A 19498-nucleotide genomic window follows, 5' to 3' on the forward strand; every position below is an offset into this window, starting at 1 on the left:
AATTTGTTAATATATCAAGGGTGAAATGGTAATTATTTCATCTCATGACATATTTCGAAGAGACCCCTGTAACAACCAAAATTACTGGTCTTGGTGGAATCGCAGCGGCCTGCAGATCTCCTCTTCTCCGACTCAATCATTCGCCCTGCGCTGCACAAGGGGAGGGGAAGGAAAGGAAAACCAATTGGATCTCTCAATTAATCGGGTCAGGAGCAAGCGGCCTCCACGCAACGCGGGAGGTAATCAGGTAGTGCGATGCCACTGCTTACCTGCTTTTCTGTTCTTAATTTCGCCGATGTTTTCCCCTCTACTGAAATTTCTTTAAACTGTCTCGAATTGTCGATGCATTCGCGGGGAAGGGAAATTTTCTGTTCTTGTTCGTAGTTTCTTGGCTCAACCTCTCCATCGGCTGCAGTTTGGGATTTCAATTTGGGCGCCAATTATGGGTAGCTTTCGGTGACATCTGACTGTTAGGTTTGTCAGCACTCAACCAAATGGCCTGGCCGCGAGTTTGTGCAAATTTCTTTCGTCCTTTTGTTGAATTGGGCGTAAATTTGATGTATGCTCTTGCCTACATTACTTGTAGTTATGTGGAACACGCCGAGCAGAACAATTTCATGGTCTTAGTGTACTCTGATACAAGTAATGTTTTCTTCAGTTTGGTGGGAGATGTCAAACTTTGTTTGCTACCACTAGCGATGGCTGCTTGGTTTTGTACCTGTATTTCATGTTGACCTAGAGCATGTTTTGCTTCACCGTGTTGTTTTTTTGGAGTTGTACTCCACAAATTTTTGTTGGTGCCACTATCTATTGGTTGGTTGGTTTCAATATAAATTTTTCAATAATCTCTTTGGCGTTCCAATTTTTCCTACATAACAGGCATGATTCATGCAATACACTGACTGAAAAAATAGTATGGCTTCAAAAGCCATTAAAAGGAAGCCTTACACTGCTGATATTGATAGAAGCGAAAAACAGATGGAGACGATCATACCAGATTCTGTAAGAGAACCTCTTCTAGGAAACAGAACTCATGAAAGCAAATCCGAGGTTAGTGAAATTTCTCCAAATCATATGAATCCAGGTTATTAACCGCATTTTAGTTCTTCATGCGCCTTACCCCTTTTCTCGTACTTTTTTTTTATAGAGACATGAGCCTAATATGCAGCCAAATTTATGGGATGGAAAAGGACAAGAGCGCCTTGGTTGGATGCATGTTATATCGACTTTTATTGCTCAATCTGTAAGAAAGATAGGTAACTATCATGAATATGATTCCAGAGAAGTGGATTTTTTAGTGTCTTACTGCCCTCTTGAATGTACACAGCAGAATGCTTAAACTTGACCTTTTAGAACATTTACTATCTGAAAAATCTTCTTTTTTTTCCAGGAAATGCGCTCTCTCAGTTTGGACCATTGCTAGCAAAGTTCTTTAGTAGGTCTTGTGCTTCCCATGGTTCACATGATGAACAGGCAGTTCTACTTGATCTCAGTCCACTACAGGTATAATCAGTGCTGGCACATGCAGATCTCCTATTTCCATTTAAAATACCATATGATTGATGGGTTAAGTTTCCCATCAAAAGCATGAATTCTTATGAGTATCAGATGTGACATGTTAATTTCATGTAAATATTTTGAGATATTTCAAACCTTTTACTGAAGTATGAAGGAAAATATATTTTCTTCCTCAGTAGTTTAAGCATTTGAATGAGTTGTTTCGAGCATACTCTCGACATCTTTGATGCTCAATTCATCTTTCATTTATTTTTTATCGTTTTTTACAATAATAAAAGTTCTTGTTTGCTTTTGTGATTATTCATGGACAAAAATGTTGGTATATCCATGAACAATATCATGGTAACATCCATGAAACTTGTTATTTCTTCCACAACACTCATTTAGTAGTTGAATTGCATGCTTTAAAAATTCAAATGAATTCTTGACTTGGTTTATTAATTCCAACCCTTCTGTTCTACAGGAGCATCGATGGCATCTTTATGTTATTCTTGACTGTTTCAAGTTTTTACATTTAGGAACTTTTTTACATGATACTATGGTTTTGACAGTTCCATGTTTACTTTATAGGAAGAGAGACTGAGGTTCTTGAGACAGAGATTAAATGTGCCATTTGACAGTTCCTCTGTCAAGCATCAGGTTCCGCTTCTGTACCTAACTACCTATAGGCCTTTGGTATTCTTGTTCTATTGTTCTCACCAATGGGACACCAATTTTCTTGCTCAGAAGAAATGATAAACTGAACAATTCATATACTAACATTCATGATAGTAAAATATTTCATTTTTTCTATGACAGGATGCTCTGAAAGAACTTTGGAGATTAGCTTATCCCAGCCGACAACTTCCTCCTCTGAAATCAGATCTATGGAAGGAGATGGGCTGGCAGAATTCTGATCCAGCAACTGATTTTAGGTTCGTTTCGCTAATCCCTAGTAATGATTTTAGGATATATATATAAGCTGTCATGCATTTATCAACACCGCTTGAACCTCGACAACTAATCTTTTGAAGTATCTAATGCTTGCAGAGCAGGGGGGTTCATGTCCTTGGAAAATTTAATATATTTTGCTAGAAATTACCCAGTATGTTTCTATTAATCATGAACATTTACTCCGCATTAGTCTGCTGTTATTGGGTGATTTGATTAGGTACAATGCTCAATGTCTGCTTTAACATGCAGGATTCCTTTCACAGTTTATTACACAAGGCGGATGGTAAGAGATCTGAATGGGAATATCCCTTTGCAGTAGCTGGCGTGAACATATCTTATATGTTAGTGCAAATGTTGGACCTGCAATCAGGTGAAATTTGCAGTAACACCTTATCTTTGGGCCAATTTACCTCCTTTGCTCTTGACTTCGAACTCTCTTTTTTTTTCAGCTCTATGCAGAGCTACAGCTTATCTCTTTCACTTCTTTTGTAGGAAAAATGGGCACAAAAGTCAGTTCTCAATTTGTTCAACTACTTAGAGAAGACGAGATGGCTTTTGATAACCTTTTCTGTATGGCCTTTCAGATGCTTGACGCTCAGTGGCTCACAAGACAAGCTAGTTATATGGAATTCAATGTGTGTTCTCTGTAGAACATCTGGTCTCTTCTATTGGCTTCTCATTCTACCACCTTATTCAGTTGTCTTCATTTCCATTTTTCAGGAGGTTCTAAAGTCCATGCGTATTCAGTTAGAACAAGAACTTACTATCGGAAGCATTTCTTGTGTTCAGGAGATGCCATCATTTAGGTTGCTAAAAAGGTAGCCATGTTTGTTGTTTACAGAAAGGAGTGTATCTTACTTGTCAGTAGGATCTTGTGCATACTACCGATTCTTTCATTGGTTGTACAACATGACACACTGTAAGATTATTTATCATAGAATAATAAACCCAGTATATATCTGGTACTTTGGTAAGTGTTCAATGTTTTCTGGGGTAACAATTTAAGTATTTCTCTAATGAAAATTACCTGCAACAGGTTTGCTTCTTAAAACATGTGACAAATGTAAGTAAAGTAAATATCTTTTATTAACATTGCTGATGTTTGGAATATCAATAAAAGATGCAGCATTTATGCATTCATGCCTCAACCAAGATGTATAGTATAGTTTATTCTGAAAGTTAGATAGATTTACATATTGTGATTTCTGTATAACATATGCTCCATTACCTTATAAAACTGTGAACTACCCAGAGTTTTCTTGTGGGAATACCTATAGTACTACTCAAGCATTCAAGATTCTGAGTAATCAGAATTAACTAGCTCAATCTAGGGTAAGGGAGAAAATTGTCTCCCTAGTTAATCAATCAGCCTTGGGGGTATTACAAGAAAAGGAACACAGACACTTGTCTCATGCCAAGTTGAATGCCTTTGGGTTTCTAGGAGACTAGGACCATAGGGAGAAGCATATGAATCTTCCCCACCTGAACAGAACGCCTACAGAAGCTTTGCTTCTTTGTGGCAGTGCCATTGGACAGAGAAATATACCCCAAGATAAAAACCTGAAAACTTCCCTGTATATCTCAAGATTTTCAACACCCAGAAACACACACACAGAGAGAATCAGTTGCACACACTGATCATTTTTTGAGGGCAGGAGATATTGTTTGCTTGAGGAGATATTCGCTCCCTATCTGAAATTGAAATGTCCTTATCTAAAAAATCTGAAATGTCCTTGTCTAAAAAATCTGAAATGTCCTTCTCCAACATATTGCATTCCTCAAACAAATTGTATTCTGTCACACCTGAGTTATCCATGCTGTTGCCGCCTTCAGTTATACTGGAGCACCCTTCAAATAGGTACTCCATGCCGCCTTCGAAAGCCTCATCATTGAACCATTCACTGAAATTCATCGAGTTGCTGAAGTAAGCCCCAGGCATTGTATCCAATTCATAATCCAAGCAAGGGCTCCAGAGGCTTTCTTCAATGCCATCAACAATTGGAAGGGGTTCATTCATGCATTCAGCGCTGTCATCGGCTGCAAGTGGCTCATTGTTGTCACTTGATGTATTTGCTTCACTGGAACTGAGCTCTTGGACTGCATTCTCACTTCGGTCATCATCTTGAGGCTCTTCATGTAATGCTGGCACCACCTGTAGCTCTTGTTGCAGTTGTGCCAGTAACTGTGGTTCCTGTTGCAGCTGTGCCAGTAACTGTGGCTGGTCCAGGTAGCAGCTGATGTCGAAGTTGGTTACCGCATTGGCACCTCGGTATTCAATTGCAGCAAGATCATAGGCCTTGGCTGCCTCCTCTTGAGTATCTGTAAAAAGAGGTACGTTTGTTGAAATGAGAACAAATTTTCTGGTGAGACACTGAATCTTTGGGGCAACTTAGTACTACTAGGAGTCATGAATACTTCTAGTAACATTGGCATTACAGAATTGATCAGGTCATGCTGTATAGATTTAAGACTTTAGAAAATGAATGCATTGGATCTTAATACTGAGAGATGCTGAATTGCATCCCATATTCACATTTTTTTTCACTTTCTAGTTTGACATGTGCTGGACACCATCTGAGATCTGGCATGACTTTTCCCACATTGTTGGTAACTAGAACTGTGCTGGCAACCTTCTGTTTACTAGTAATCGGTGAACACTGTTCACTTTCCCTTTTTTTCTTTCTTTAGTTGTGATGAAAGTAGTGATGAATCCATCTGTGTGGTTCTGGATCTTGAATCTTGATCTAGTTTGGCACAGGGGGGGTAATAGCCTAGTAGGGCATTCTCCATGCACGTGAAGTGAGCACTTGCAACTGGCTGCTGACTCACTCAGCTAGCTCTAGTGGAAAGAGCCGGCAGTGATGAACAATTGAAGATCCCTATGCACCATCTGGTTTTTACTACTGGCATTGCAGCACCACTCACGTGCTTGTCACATGCATTTCCAAGTCATGTACCATATAATGTATCTATACTAGGATTTTGTCTAGTAATTAGGACATGGTGGTGATCAAGACATGGGGCTTGTTTTTATGCTATTTCTAGGGCAAATTGGGCAGTCTTCTGGGGATTGCATACAGGATGGTATCTTGGTCTCATGGTCTTTGATCTTGACAGCAGGAAAATATTTTCTGATTTTTTTAAGTAAAAGAAAAGGAAGTTTCAACACTATGCTTCCATATCAGTGATATCACCAGCTCACTTAATTTATAGTAAAATGGAGAGTTTGTGGTTCAAAAACATACAAGGAGAATAATATATACTACTATCTCTGTTCTAAAATATAAGCATTTTTAGAATAGTCCTAAATCAACATTTTTAACTTTAACTATTAATAATGAAAAATTAAAAAGAGCAATCACGTAAGAATAATGTTACCAGATTATAGAGTAAATTTCATAAAACTACAGGTATTTTGCACAATTTATTACAAAACTACATATTTAAAAGCTTGTCTCACAAAACTACAGATTTAGTGTCTCCGTTTATCACAAAACTACAGGTAGTTTGTACAATCTATCACAAAACTACAGATTTAAGAACTTGTTTCACAAAACTATAGATTTAGTGTATTCGTTTATCACAAAACTATACATTTAGTGTCTTCATTTATCACAAAACTACAGATTTAGTGTCTCCATTATCACAAAACTACAAGTTTTAACAATGCTAAAACTTGTAGTTTTGTGATGATGAAGCCATTAAACTTGTAGTTTTGTGATAAATGAAGATATTAAATCTGTAGTTTTGTGAAACAAGTACTTAAATCTTTAGTTTTGTGATATATTGCCCAAAGTACCTGTAGTTTTGTGATAAACGAAGCCACTGAATCTGTATTTTTGTAAAACAAGTTCTTAAATCTGTAGTTTTGTGATAGATTGTACAAAATATCTGCAGTTTTATGAAATTTACTCAAACTAGTATCATAATATGCAACTCTTTCATTTAAGATAACTTGTTTTTATAAATATTATTGTTCAAAGTAGCATCCCGAAAATTATATTGAAATCTAAAACTGTCTCAATTTTGAGACAGAGGAAGTACTACCTAGTAAGCAATCCTCAAGAAAAGCAAGGGGTCAAATCTACATCGAAGGGAAACAAGAAAAACACGCCATTTAATTTCGCAGATGGGTTGATCAACCATCATAAATTTTGGTAAAAGTTAGGTGGCCGGCTTACAGCAGGCAAATTCTCCAACAAACAAGAGCGGCTTGTCAATGCTAGTAATCAACATTTGATTAAGGTAAGTGGGCTCCAAGAAAGAAGAGCAAAGAGCATGAAAGATTGGATGAAAGAATACGTACCGAAAGTACCCAGGTAGAGGTACTTGTTCCCCAGGACCCGCCCTATCCGTGCCTCCCACCGCCCATTGTGGTGATGCCTGAACAAAACCAGACAAAAAAAAAGTTCAGAAATGAATTACTAACAGACAGCTGCTAGCTCTGAACAAAATGGAAACAGCAAGTTGGTAGCACTGGCACCACAATACAGTAACTGATATTGGAAGCAGATTTCATCAAGAAAGAGAGAAGCTTAAAACTTTTGCAGTTCTGACTTTTCCTAGATGCATGCATGACATTGCACGAAACTGACACAAGAAAGAAGAGGCCATGGACCATGGAGCATGCATGCAGAGCATACACGGCTGGCAAATGACGTTGCCAGCTGATGAATGCCACCCTAGCTAGCAATGCTATGCTGACTCATCATTCAGGTCAAGAGAGAGAGAGAGAGAGATTAATTAGAGTTAATTAATCAGTAGTCCTACCTGGCAACGCCTCTGTACTTGGAGACACCCCTGGAGAAACCGCTGCTCCGGCGGCGGAGGGAGGCCAGGTACTCCTCCCTCGACACACCCTCCATCTCCGACCTCTCCTTCTCATATTCCTCCAGCTGCAATAATTCGCATTATCTTCAGTAATAATTCAGATTACACAAGTCGCAATTGTCTAGTGGTAAGTTGGCAAACTTACTGGGAAATTGAGCACTGTCTCAGGACCCCAGTACTTAAGAGCTGCAAGGTCATATGCACGAGCAGCTGCCTCTTCACTATCATAAGCCCCTAAACATCATTAAACATTGCACTAATGTTCAGAAACAGACCAAACACCAAAACATTAAGTAGTTATGTAACAACTAGTTGCTATATGCCTATATTCTTAGGGATAAACTGTTTTCATATTGAGACAAACCAAGGATGTGACAGATCAAACAAAGGAAATCTAAGATTATACAAGAACAGGAAGCAACATGCAGCATGAATCTGACAAAACAGGTGTGTATAGACAACTAGCTTGTGGGACTTACCCAAATAGACTAATGAGAGGAGCATCAAGCAGCAGCAGATCAAGGTCACATGCGCATCACAAGGGCAAGGTCCCCCAAAGATAACAGCAAAAAAGAAAGGAGATAAAAAAAGCTTAATCAGAATGTCAGCCTTAAAAAATTCGCTCCACTTTATAGTAATAAGCTTTGTACTAATGGCCGATGTATCAAGATCCTTGGCAGTATACAGAAGTACACCAAGGACCTTGTATGTTTCCCTTTTTCTTTCATTATAGTACATTATACTGTAAAAATACTCGTATTTAACTTTCTTTAGTATTTTCAGAGAAAATTCAGGTTAAAAATCCTTAAAAAAAATCAGGCAACTAATGCATGTTGCGATCAATGTACCTTGCCTCCCTTTCTTCTTGTTCTGAAGTGAAGTGGAGCAATTCTTGTCCCACAGATGGGCCTCAAATCTGCCAGTCCACCGATGCCTGTTTATACATACAGATACATGCATGCAACAAATGATTCCACCGTATATTGAATTTATTGATGATTGATAAATAAGCAGCATTAAGCATTAGTGTTTGCTTTACAGGAGGAAGAAAAACTGAAGGAGTTGACCACCCCAGCAGTAAATGTAGACCAACCAACTCCCTACTTCCCAGCTAATAATAATTGACTCACTCCAAGGGGAGGAGCAGCAAGAAAAAAAGATTAAAAATGGGAATTATGAGATCAAGAAATGGATCCGATCGATCATGCTCGCCAACCTCCAAAAGATGAGGCATGAAAAGGGGAGCAGACTCACCACCCAGAAAACGATAAAAATAATTCATGATCTCTGACATGCAAGTGAAATGTTCAGAAACAGATTGGAAAGAAGCGGCTGATAATTTCGGGAGCCTGAAATGATGGAAACGATGCGGAATTTTGGGCTGAAAATCAGCCATTGATTAGCTAGCGGCAATGCAGGATGAATTCGCGACTGAAATCAAGAGGGGATCAGAAAGAACAGCAGAACTGGGATCAGAGGGATGGAAGCAACTGACCATGCAGAGACGCATACCTGGTGACTCCCCTGTAGATAGAACTCCTCTTGCCGCCGCCGCCGCCGCCACCGCCATTGGAAGAAGGATCAACCACCTCCTTGCTCTCCTTCTTGGGCCTCTTGGCCTTGCCGGTGCTCTTGTCCGTCCTCGGCCTCGCCCTCCTCTTGCAGGGCATCGACATGGGCGAAGAGGAATCCTCGGAGGAAGAGGAGGAAGGAGACGACGGCGAGGATGATGCAGATGGAGAAGATGATGCGGGATCAGGAGACGATCTCTTCGCCATGATCTCTCGCGTTGGTGCAGGTGCAGGTGAGGTGACGAGGAGGAGGAGAGGCAACGAAGTGGAGCCCCGGAGGTTTTGTAATTTATAGCGGAGGGGGGAACGAAAGTAAGTGCAGTGCAGAGATGGGTTTTTTGGGTTGCTAATCACCATCATCAGCATTAACTGAAGATGACACCTCTGTTTTTTTTGTATTTTTGTGCGTCAGGGCCTCAAGCTGGCCACCATACGACTCTACGAGAATAGGAGTCAATTTTGATACACTTATTCATTATTCTTTTATTTTATTTCAGAGATTTCCTCTGTTTTTAATATATTATTATTATTGATATAAGTGTGCATTGCATTGTGCACAAGTAGTGGTCGTATTCAGATTTCTTTTTCTTTCTTTATTTTTGCAGATTTCGGTACACGTGCAGACGCTCATATACACACGTGTATACTCACCTTCTATAAATACATACGCTATCTCTATGAACACCTTTAAAGATTAGGCAAGGAGATTGTCGTTTCTGAATTGACATAATTTACATGGGAAGTACACCGATAATAATATCTTGAGATTTGCGAAGATACAGACCAAATTTACATAGCATGGCAGATGACGCACTGGCAAATTAACTCAAGATGACACCTTGTTTTTTGTATTTTTGCGCGTCAGGGCTCTGCTGGACACCGAAGATTAGCAATCAATTTTGCTGCACTTATTTTAATTTGTTTCTTTTTGAGAGATTTCCTCTGTTTTAATTATATTATTAATGAGTATGAAAGGTACAAACCTGAGATAGTTTCTGGAAGGACACAATTTCCACGGAGACTACACCGAGTCACTGGCAATATTTGCGATGTTGAACTGCCATTTGCCCAAGCTACACTTCATTTTTACATAGCAGGGTACACTAGGAAGTAAACAAGCTCATAAATGACTGCAAATTAAACGTTACTGGAGATGATTTTTTTTTGTCTATATTGAACCGTAAGTCTTACTGCAAGAGCTTTCACCTCTGATTCAGATCAGTGACAGACTTGCAGTGAGTTAATTCTACAGAAAGAGGACAAAGCAACTTAAACTAAAAATGGACGGACGGACGGACGCCGCTGGGTCAGGGTCCTTAGACTGAAGAAACAAACGAAGGTGCATAGCATAGCAGCTACACAAGGAGACGAATAGCATCGGGACGTGAAAAAGAAACAACACATGTAACATGTAACACTGAAAAATCAAAGACATTAGTGCCATGTGTCCAAATGGCAGAGCTCTGCAGCCATGCAAAATATGCAATTCCTCATTCAGAGGAAAGCATCCTACTAGCCATGCAACCACAACACCTGTCCCCAACATTCAGAGCAACCTACTGTGTCTGTGTGCAGTCAGTCAATTACTGTACACAACAAGCATCTACTGTAGCTCCGATGCAACGACCCCCTTTCGATGAAGAATCATCAAACAAACAGTGCATCCTTCAATTAGAAAATTCAGCAATTACTCATGCTGTATTACTGGAGTACTACAGATCATGTGAAACATGTGTGTTGTGTTGTACCGTGGATGACGGTTTGATGGCTGACCGTGATGACCTCAATATTTGAGTAAATTAGTCATCCCAATTAAGCTCCCATGCCTGACTGCCAAATTATTTGTTTTGTAGTAGATCATACTCACCAAAATGGTTTATCACGAGTCTGTTTTCTGACCACATTTTTGTCTAGACAGTCTGCTGCAGTTGCCCAGATGATTAGTAACCTGACTCCTGACTGACTGTCGATATTAGACCGACTGACGTCTTGTGTCACCACCATGATGTCCGTCCAGCTTGTTCACATTCATCAGCAGGGTAAGACATGCAATCACAACAACTAACACTAGGTTTATGTAGTATAGGGTGGTCCATGATGCAGAAATATGAATATTCTCAACTCTAAATTCTAAAAAAAAAAAAAGAGAGACATGTTTCTTGTAGTACAGGCAGTACGGTACGGTGAATGTTTGGTTTGGTTGTTAAACACGTTTCTCATCTACTTTGCCTGCATTTGAGGTGCTAGAGTGAAGATAAATCTTAGGTTGCCAGATTATTCAAATATTCAATCAAGATAAAAGAAATTCCAAGCTTTTCCATCTAACATCTCCCTCATTAGACCAGAAACATGCTTGCTTGCAAGCTACCTGACAATGCAACCGTCCACGGACTGATTGCATATCGTACAAAAATTTCTGTAACACAAAACAGCACTAGTCAAACCTGAAGCTTTCATGGAACCAAACCATCTCTAGAATGAGCTTGCACTCCAATTTGTTATAATATCCAATAAAGCACACACTCTCTCCTGGTATTACTGTAGTAATGATCAAATTTCAATGTTCAGAAGAAACACCATTAAATCATGAATTGGATTTAAAACATGTGTCCTTCCATGTAACATAGTCCTACAGAGACAGCTGCCAACAGCAGTCGATGCAAACTTCTGGTTTTCATTTGGTATAACTTAAAAAGGATGAAATGTGCAAAGATATTGCAAATAGAAATGGATGTTGTAGAATCAAATGCGAACTGTTTCAGAGCTATCCACAAGAATAGATATAATATTTCTTTATAGTACTAACAGATTATTCCCAAGTAACAAAACAGCATGCAGATCACATGAGAGCAATGCAATGACGAAAAAATCATTAGTAGAGATAATCCTATGGATATATATACAATAGAGCACTACTAATTGCACGTTCCATTTCCACCACTGCGCACTACTTGATTTTTTTTTCTTTCAGGATCTTCTAATGTTACAAATAATTATTCCCAGGTTAAAAAGAAAATAGCATGCAGATCACATGATATCAGTCGATGACCAAAAAAATCACAATTAGTAGATAGAATCATATGAACATGTATACATCTCTAGTAGTACTAATTGCACGTTGCTAATATGAATATCAGTCCTCCCACCATAGCGCACTAGTTGATGTTTTCTCACTATCTTCTAATATTACAAATAAGGAGACCCCCAAAATTTACCCTGTTCTTAAATGTCACAATATCCATAAGTAAGTCTGCATTCATTTTCTGAAATACATAGTCATCATCACAATAACTTGACCTTATCTCTCTTAGATCTTTACTGATTCCCCTTCCAAAACTTCTTAAATATTGTTGAACGTCGTCGCCCTCAACAGTTTTTGTTGGTTCATGGGTGAAGGAGAAACAAGAACTTCTGCTTTTTGGTGTGTCAAAGCCATCGAGATCATCACTTGAGTTATTTGTAGTTCTTGAAACGGGGGTCATCATATTATGACTAAAAGTACGGCCTCCAGACACATCAGATCCAGTTAAGCTAACTGAGCACTGGGTTTGGTTGTCAGATTCCTGGGAGGGCAAGAAGTACTTGTTATAGTGTGAGAATGATCGTTACTATCCACAAAATAGACCTACTTTTCATTCTACTAAAATGCTGCTGGGAAATCAACAAGAATATGTAATATGACTCGAAACAACACATTAAGTACAACGTAGACAATTCAGGAATATTTGAGTGGATAACAATAGGAATATGAAAATAGCTGCAATATGCCAATTAACAGAGAGTAAAGACTGTACTATTTCTGAACCACATAATAAAAAAATAAATGTTTAAAAGAATGATGGAGGCTGTTGGGTACTTGGGTTGATATTCCTAAAAAGTACTACAAATCTCAAAGCCTCAGTGAAGTGAAACAGCATTGATTTGCTAACCTCATTATGCCAATGACGATCTGTTGGATAGTGGATTTCTGCAATGCTTGATCCACCTTTGTTAAAAGATGTATTTCTGCTCTTTTGTGGGATGTTCACAACTGAATTTATTTGAGGGTCCTCCAGTGATGAGAAATCAGTGCTATCCAATGTCGAGATCGAGACACATTCCTCAAAATAATTCATTGCCTCTTCAGCCAAATGCTTCGATACTTTCAGTCGTTCTACACTACTCTGGTACCACAACATGGAGACAAAGGTCAGTTCAAATACCAAGACAAAATGAATAGAAAGTTTACCAACAAACAGAATCAAATATACTTAAAATTTGATGCAGTTACCTTTCGTCTTGGCCTTCTTTTATGTGCCTCAGTAAAATTTGGTGTAGTTACAATACCCTTCAGCACTCTACTCAACTCTTGTTCACGTTGCTCTTCGACAGCTAAATCTGCCCGTAGCTTTCGAGCACGTTCATGTGACTGTAATCAAAGCAGTAAAAGGTTATGACTGTTGACTGCACAGAATTGGAGGCGCAGCACACTTGGCATAATAATAGTCAGACCTGTTTGAGCTTTGTTGTATACTCTGTTATATCAGGAGACAGCTCGGCACTGTCCGGATCAAAGTCAAGAGGAATTTCCATTTGTTCCCGTTGCAGTTCTATTGAATGGTGCTCTATGTCAGGAGCCAGATCAGCTCTATCTAGATCAAACTCAAAAGGAATGTGCAAAATTTCCTCCTTTTTGAATTCTGTTGTGTAATCACTTATGTCGGAGACAAACTCAGAAGAATCTGGATCAAACTCGGGAGGAATTTCAATAACCTGTTGCACTGGGACATTTGAATGATTGCTTTGCCAAATGACCTGTCGATGAAAGAATAATAGTAGCATCACGATAAGTTGAGAACATGAGTGTAAAACAATATTGGTGTTCTAAAACAGAACGGGGTATGGTGCGGAGACAATAAAATGGATAAATTATAAGCATGCACAGAACATAAATGGTCAAAGACATTCTTAGCTTAACATAGGTAATCCTTACATGCTCAAGATAATCATAAATCTCACAAGGGTACTGCTAGATTTTTTTTTTTTAAGAAGGCACTTCTAGATTCTGAATGGATATTTCCAGCCATGTGTTGGCATGTCTGGTGGTAATAAAAAAGCATAGTAGCTTACAAACTTGTTTGCTAGTAAAGTTAATATCTTGCATCAATTAATACAACTCAACAACCTATTCATGTACCACTTTGGTCACTGAACCAAAAAAGCCAGCCTATGGTCCACTAGTACAAGTGAATGATCACTTCTGACCTCTACTGAGCTCGAAACTGAATGCATACTCTCCCAAAACTGAAATTCTATTGACATATCTCTGATTTCTGCATCACTCTGTTCGAATTTAGCAAGAACAGAACTTGCGAGCAAAGGATTGGTGGAGATGGAATGCAAAGACCGAGTCTCAATTTCTCTGCGCTTCTACAGTGACAACTCCAAGTGAACTAGATTACTATGAATCTTTCTACTTACTATAACGAAAAAAAAAACAGTAGATTTTGTTCATTATCATATAGTAGAATCTAGAGAGATTGTTTTCATTCCACATGTATATGGTATGATATCAGAATTACAAAGTACTCCAATATATTTCTTTCCAGTTCCTATTGCAAAAAAAAAAATAGAGTTTTGCAAAAGTAGTGGTAAGAAAAAAGTTTGAGTTTTCTTTTTCTTGAGACTTCCCAGTCCCCCAGTCCGCTGAGAAATCAGAAACCAACCTCGTCACCCCGATAAGGTTGCAGGTCCACCGCCACCGACGGCGCCCTGGAGGCCCTCCTCCCACCGCCTCCATCACCATTCCCCCACGACGGCGACGAGTCGGCGCCCCGGCCCCGCGGCGCGAGGGACACAGAGCGCGCCCTCCCGGAGCCGCCGGCGCACGAACCATTCCGCGCCACCTCCCTCCCCCTCTCCCGTCTCGCCTCCCCGCCGCGACACCCAGCAGCCTCCGTATCCACCTGCGGCTGCGGCGGCGGCGGAGAGGCGGAGTCGTCGAAGAGAGGGTTGGTGCGGGTGTTGCCGGCGGCGTACTCCCCGATGCCGCGGGCGCGGGGCTCGACGCTGGCGCTGCGGGAGCGGCGTGGGCACGGCGGTGGGGCCTTGCGGGGACGAGCCGGCGGGCGGTCGTCGGCGGCGGGGTGGAGGGTCCGGCGGGTGGTGGATTTGAAGGCCGAGGAGGCCATGAATTCGGCGAGGTTTGGATTGCGGAGAGGAGGAATCGAAAATGGAGGAGGGAAACTGATGAAGTGAAATGGGAAAGTCAAAGCTCCCTCCAAAACAAGTTTTCTTTTCGCCTGTCCTCGTCAGGTCAGCCGTCACAGCGTGTCACACACATCACACTGCGCGAGTCACACAGTGGAAGAAGAGGAGGAGATGCTTCGGTCTGGGCTGGTTGATGCTAATCGCATGTGCTAAACACAGATTTAGTGAGGCTTCGGATGCTTCGCCCATGGGATAAACGAACGCAACATTAATTAGGCCTTGTTTCCTTCGCGGAAAGAAAAATTTATAGGTGTCACATCAGACGTTTGATTAGATGTTGAAAAGGGTTTTTAGATAATGAAAAAACTAATTTCAGAACTCGTCTAGAAACCACGAGACGAATTTATTAAGCCCCTAATTAATTCGTCATTAGCCCATATAAGTTACTATAGCACTTATAGCTAATCATGGTCTAATTATGCTCAAAAGATTTCTCTCACGATTTCCATATAAACTGTGCAATTAGTTTTTTATTTTATCTATATTTAGTGATCCATGTATATGTACAAAGATTCGATTTGACGTTTTTGAAAAAAAATGGAAACTAAACAAGGCATTAGACTCTTCACTGGAATGAATAAATTAACCTGTTTTTATACTTATATTCAAAAAGTTTGCCTTTTTTACTTTTTGGGCCTGTTCAGATTATAGCTAAAATAAATCTTATCAAGTTTTGTTAATGCTAAAATTTTAGCAAGATGGTAATATTATCAAAATTTTGGCATGATTTCTTATGTATTGACTAAATTTGACAACAAACTAAACGTAGATATTTTTTTGATAACTTTGTAAAAAAAAGATATGATTGAAAATGACATCAAAGGGAACAGGCTCTTTATTGACATATTTTTTGTAAAATGCAAAATGGAGATTGCAAAGTGCCAACGTTTTTTCAGCGTGAAGTTATGAGCAACTGCACTTATCGTGTTCTTAAAAAAAATGCACTCATCGAATCTTTCTTTAAAACAAGCATTGAAAACGGAATTCACGTTGGATGAGTTCTTAATATAAACTAGATGAAAACCCCGCCGTGTTGCTGTGGAAAATGAACTAAGTTACATAATATGCAAAGATATAATATGATTATTAAAATAAAAATAAATTAATACTTATAAATTTTAAGCCTAAAGATAATTGAGATTGCAGAGAAGAAAGAAGAGAAAATTTAAACCATATCTCTCTTCTCTTATTAATATGACTTAATAAGAGAAGAGAGAAATAACATTAACTATATTTAGTGGGGATGAACTATATACGATACGGCAGGCAGGATATCCATAGCACCATACTGCACTTGTAGCCCTGTACTTCTACTATAAAAAAAACCTATAATATAATATGACCTACCCTAAAAACAACGAATATGAACTATTCTTTTTTACGGAAGGAATAGGCTATAGCAGCTGTCGTTGAAATGTGGGATGGAACCAAGCTGTCAGCCGCTGTTACTAAAGGAAAGTACTAAAGAGAATCCCATAAAAAATTGTTATAAAAATTTAGAAGCTCAAAAAACTAAATTAAACCAAAAAAGGCAAAAGAATTCATCGTGTCACATACTCACATTCACATACAAAATAAGGTGAGCATAAAATTAAAATTAGACCAAAAATTAGAGGCAAAATATGGCACTAGAAAATTAGAAGAGCACATAGTTAAATTAGACAAGAATTTAGAAGCGCACAAAATTAAATTAGAAAAAAAATCATAAAATTAAATTAGACAAAAGAAAAGGAATTAAAAAGTACATAGTTAAATTAGACAAGAATTTAGAAGCGCATAGAATTAAATTAGAGAAAAACATAAAATTAAATTAGACAAAAGAAAAGGAATTTAAAAAAAATAAAAACTGGAGATGCGGGGGATCGAACCCCGTGCCTCTCGCATGCAAAGCGAGCGCTCTACCATTTGAGCTACATCCCCTTCGATGTTTGAAATAAAACTAAGAGTCTAATTATTTAGTAAATGTTTACTTGGGCAACAGCAAACAGTTCAGTCGTATTCGAATATTCATCAAATATTGCTGTTCTCGTTCAGAATAAAGGGAAAATTCAACATTCAACAAAAAATGTTGCTGCTTTAACGCAACACAATATTCTTGCATGTGTCGATCCAACTCATAGTCCAAGTGAAAGTGCATCTCATGTTCTAACTTCTAGGCTTAGTCATCGATCGTGTGTTTCTAGGCTCGTGGATCGTCAATATTTCTCTAGGCTGGCCGGAGTATTCTAGATTCAAATTTAAACATCAAATTTTAATTGTACAGTTGTTTTGATCTATTGTAGATGCATTTTTCATTTTTTGTGATTGTAGCCGGTGGTTTCGGAAAAAGTAACCGGTTATTGGCAGGTAACCATCATTGATCTGAACTCAAATATTTAGTTTGAAAGTTTGCCCGAGAAAGGTTTGGACAAATGATGTTCCCAAACGCCAAATACTTATTACCAGAGGGAAAGTATACAGATGTGGCATGCCATCACAGGAAGTAGCGGCTCATCCATGTAACCAAAATTTAAGAAACTCGGGACTGTTTTATAACCAACAAAGTCAAATCTTGATCACACCTAAATGCAATGAAGTGTGAGGTTGGGCCTACACATGTGTCCGTGCTGGACCTCAAGCCCAGCAAGCAACACCACGGCCCAAACAAGTCGCTGACACCTCACGCCGTGGAGTGGATCTACTCAATCTGGACCACACAAGCCTGATCCGACGGTGCCCCAGAGACCCAAGGGGGCTCGGAGTCGAAAACTCCGAACCCCCTTGGTGAGCTTCCGGTTTTGAGGCGCAGCGAATTAGCTTATCTCTGGCTGAATATCATCAAAATTTGTATATTTCGCAAGACTAAAGCATCTTTGTTTCTAGACATGAAAACGCAAACACCAATGTATGCATTAGTTACAGGAATCATGTAAAAGAAGCATATTTGTTTGATATTTATTCCCTGAACCTTCCTAAATGATAGGTGTTTCATCATATTCCACTTGTACAAGATTGGCCTGTTTCTAACCACATGCATGATCTGTGAGACTGTATGAACTTACTGTCGGTTGCTTTTCTGCATATAAATTCAGTACGTCTCCTGCCGAATGTCTAGCGTTTTTGCTTCTAGCTTGTCAAGACTCTGATGACATATATTGTTCTTGTCAGTCTTCAGCTTGTCTCAAAAACGATTCTTGCCACAAAATGTGTATCCATGGTGCAAATTGTGTAGGTAATTTTAAAGCTCCTTGCAGACCTTTAGAACATTCCAATTTTAAGTTCAGAGACCGCAGATGGTCCTATTCATTTTAGAAGGCCCTTTTGCAGTCATACAATGAGCATGTGACACAATTAGAAATGTAGACAAGTTGATTTCCACTCTTCTAATGTCCCATGTTCCATATGCCATCTACTATGGAAGTCCAAGAATGTTAGAATGATTGACAGGAGCTAGAACCAACTTGGAAGTTAAGCCTGACGAATGGCTGATCAAATCTGTGGACTTATGTGGATTGAAGAGAGGAGTTGGTGGTGGCTGAACTTTGCTAGTCAAAAAACGAAAAAACAAAAAAGATAGTATCGCTCATTACATTTGAATTTGGTATATTTAATCATATTTAAAACATTGACAATAGTTGCTACCTCATTGTCAAAGTTCGCGGTACACAGTTGCCTGTGGGAAAATGTGAAACTATGAAAACTGCAATGACATAATAATAATAGTCATGTACTCAAGCTGTCTTCAGATTCAGGTATTTGGTATGCATTGATGTTCCTGTAATATGAAGAAATGCGTTATCCATGTGATTCCATATTTCCATCTACAATTACGGTCAAGTAGAAGTGGCCATGAACTTCGCAATGATTGAAGGGCTCAGCATTTCACTTGGCAATTAGTTTATGGTCAAACATGTTTACTTAGGAGACAGATGGTCCATGGCCAGCCTCTTCCATGTGGACAGGCATTTTTATGTAGTACTGGATGCATCATGGTATTTCCACTTGGTATGATTAACCAGGGCATCCCATTAGTAAGAATTATTCTTAACATAGTATTCAACATTGTTTCAGTTTTGCAAATATAGACCTACAATTCGAATGTTTCAGACAAAAATGTAGGTTCATTACTGAATTGGATAATTTTCTTCTGAAATAAGCATTGAACTGAATATATATACTGTCCAAAATCAAAATTAAGAGAGGAAGGAAGGAATGAATTCTGAATTTCTGATGTTATTGTTAGGCTTGCCCGGGTCTAAAAACTTGATTCTGAAACCGTGGACAGTGCTATCTGTGTACGATATGTTTGCGGCCGATCAGCCGTACTCTGCACGATGAGCTGCTACCCGATCTGAATCTGAAGCATACAACATTATTGAGATTCTTTTATATCCTGAGTGTACTCTTGAAAGAAAAAC

At 39.1% G+C, this 19498-nt stretch overlaps 3 protein-coding genes and 1 non-coding gene across 7 annotated transcripts; 1 reads left to right on the top strand and 3 right to left on the bottom strand.

Moving 5' to 3' along the window:
- The first annotated feature begins 77 nt into the window (after positions 1 to 77).
- Positions 78 to 3425, top strand: LOC4349666 (uncharacterized). Of its 3 annotated transcripts, none has more exons than XM_066305615.1 (10): positions 78 to 474; positions 587 to 1050; positions 1148 to 1256; positions 1391 to 1503; positions 2089 to 2157; positions 2317 to 2432; positions 2548 to 2602; positions 2701 to 2821; positions 2944 to 3086; positions 3172 to 3425. In XM_066305615.1, the coding sequence occupies exons 2-10, from the start codon at positions 916 to 918 to the stop codon at positions 3271 to 3273; spliced, it is 963 nt and encodes a 320-aa protein (XP_066161712.1). In that variant the 5' UTR covers positions 78 to 474; positions 587 to 915; the 3' UTR covers positions 3274 to 3425. The 3 variants fall into 3 exon arrangements, with proteins under 3 accessions (XP_066161712.1, XP_015617956.1, XP_015617954.1); XM_015762470.3 differs by having other exon boundaries at positions 78 to 239; positions 880 to 1050; XM_015762468.3 differs by having other exon boundaries at positions 112 to 247; positions 880 to 1050.
- Positions 3426 to 3779: 354 nt separating this feature from the next.
- LOC9266656 (AP2-like ethylene-responsive transcription factor At1g16060) lies at positions 3780 to 9114 on the bottom strand. 2 transcript variants are annotated; one of them, XM_015762465.3, is made up of 7 exons: positions 8794 to 9114; positions 8130 to 8215; positions 7761 to 7769; positions 7427 to 7515; positions 7222 to 7346; positions 6758 to 6834; positions 3780 to 4770 (listed from the first exon to the last, which is right to left on the bottom strand). In XM_015762465.3, exons 1-7 carry the CDS (start codon positions 9057 to 9059, stop codon positions 4073 to 4075), a joined length of 1350 nt encoding a protein of 449 aa, XP_015617951.1. In that variant the 5' UTR covers positions 9060 to 9114; the 3' UTR covers positions 3780 to 4072. The 2 variants fall into 2 exon arrangements, with proteins under 2 accessions (XP_015617951.1, XP_066161711.1); XM_066305614.1 differs by lacking the exon at positions 7761 to 7769.
- Positions 9115 to 11897: 2783 nt separating this feature from the next.
- Positions 11898 to 15101, bottom strand: LOC4349668 (uncharacterized). The gene is made up of 5 exons (XM_015760109.3): positions 14558 to 15101; positions 13344 to 13646; positions 13123 to 13260; positions 12782 to 13015; positions 11898 to 12415 (listed from the first exon to the last, which is right to left on the bottom strand). Exons 1-5 carry the CDS (start codon positions 15020 to 15022, stop codon positions 12026 to 12028), a joined length of 1530 nt encoding a protein of 509 aa, XP_015615595.1. The 5' UTR covers positions 15023 to 15101; the 3' UTR covers positions 11898 to 12025.
- A 1847-nt stretch (positions 15102 to 16948) lies between these two features.
- On the bottom strand, positions 16949 to 17021 carry TRNAA-UGC (transfer RNA alanine (anticodon UGC)). Its single transcript has one exon. It is a non-coding gene; the product is annotated as a tRNA-Ala (tRNA).
- Between the last annotated feature and the right edge of the window lie 2477 nt (positions 17022 to 19498).

Source organism: Oryza sativa, chromosome 11, assembly GCF_034140825.1.
Source record: "Oryza sativa Japonica Group chromosome 11, ASM3414082v1".
Classification (NCBI taxonomy): Eukaryota; Viridiplantae; Streptophyta; class Magnoliopsida; order Poales; family Poaceae; genus Oryza; species Oryza sativa.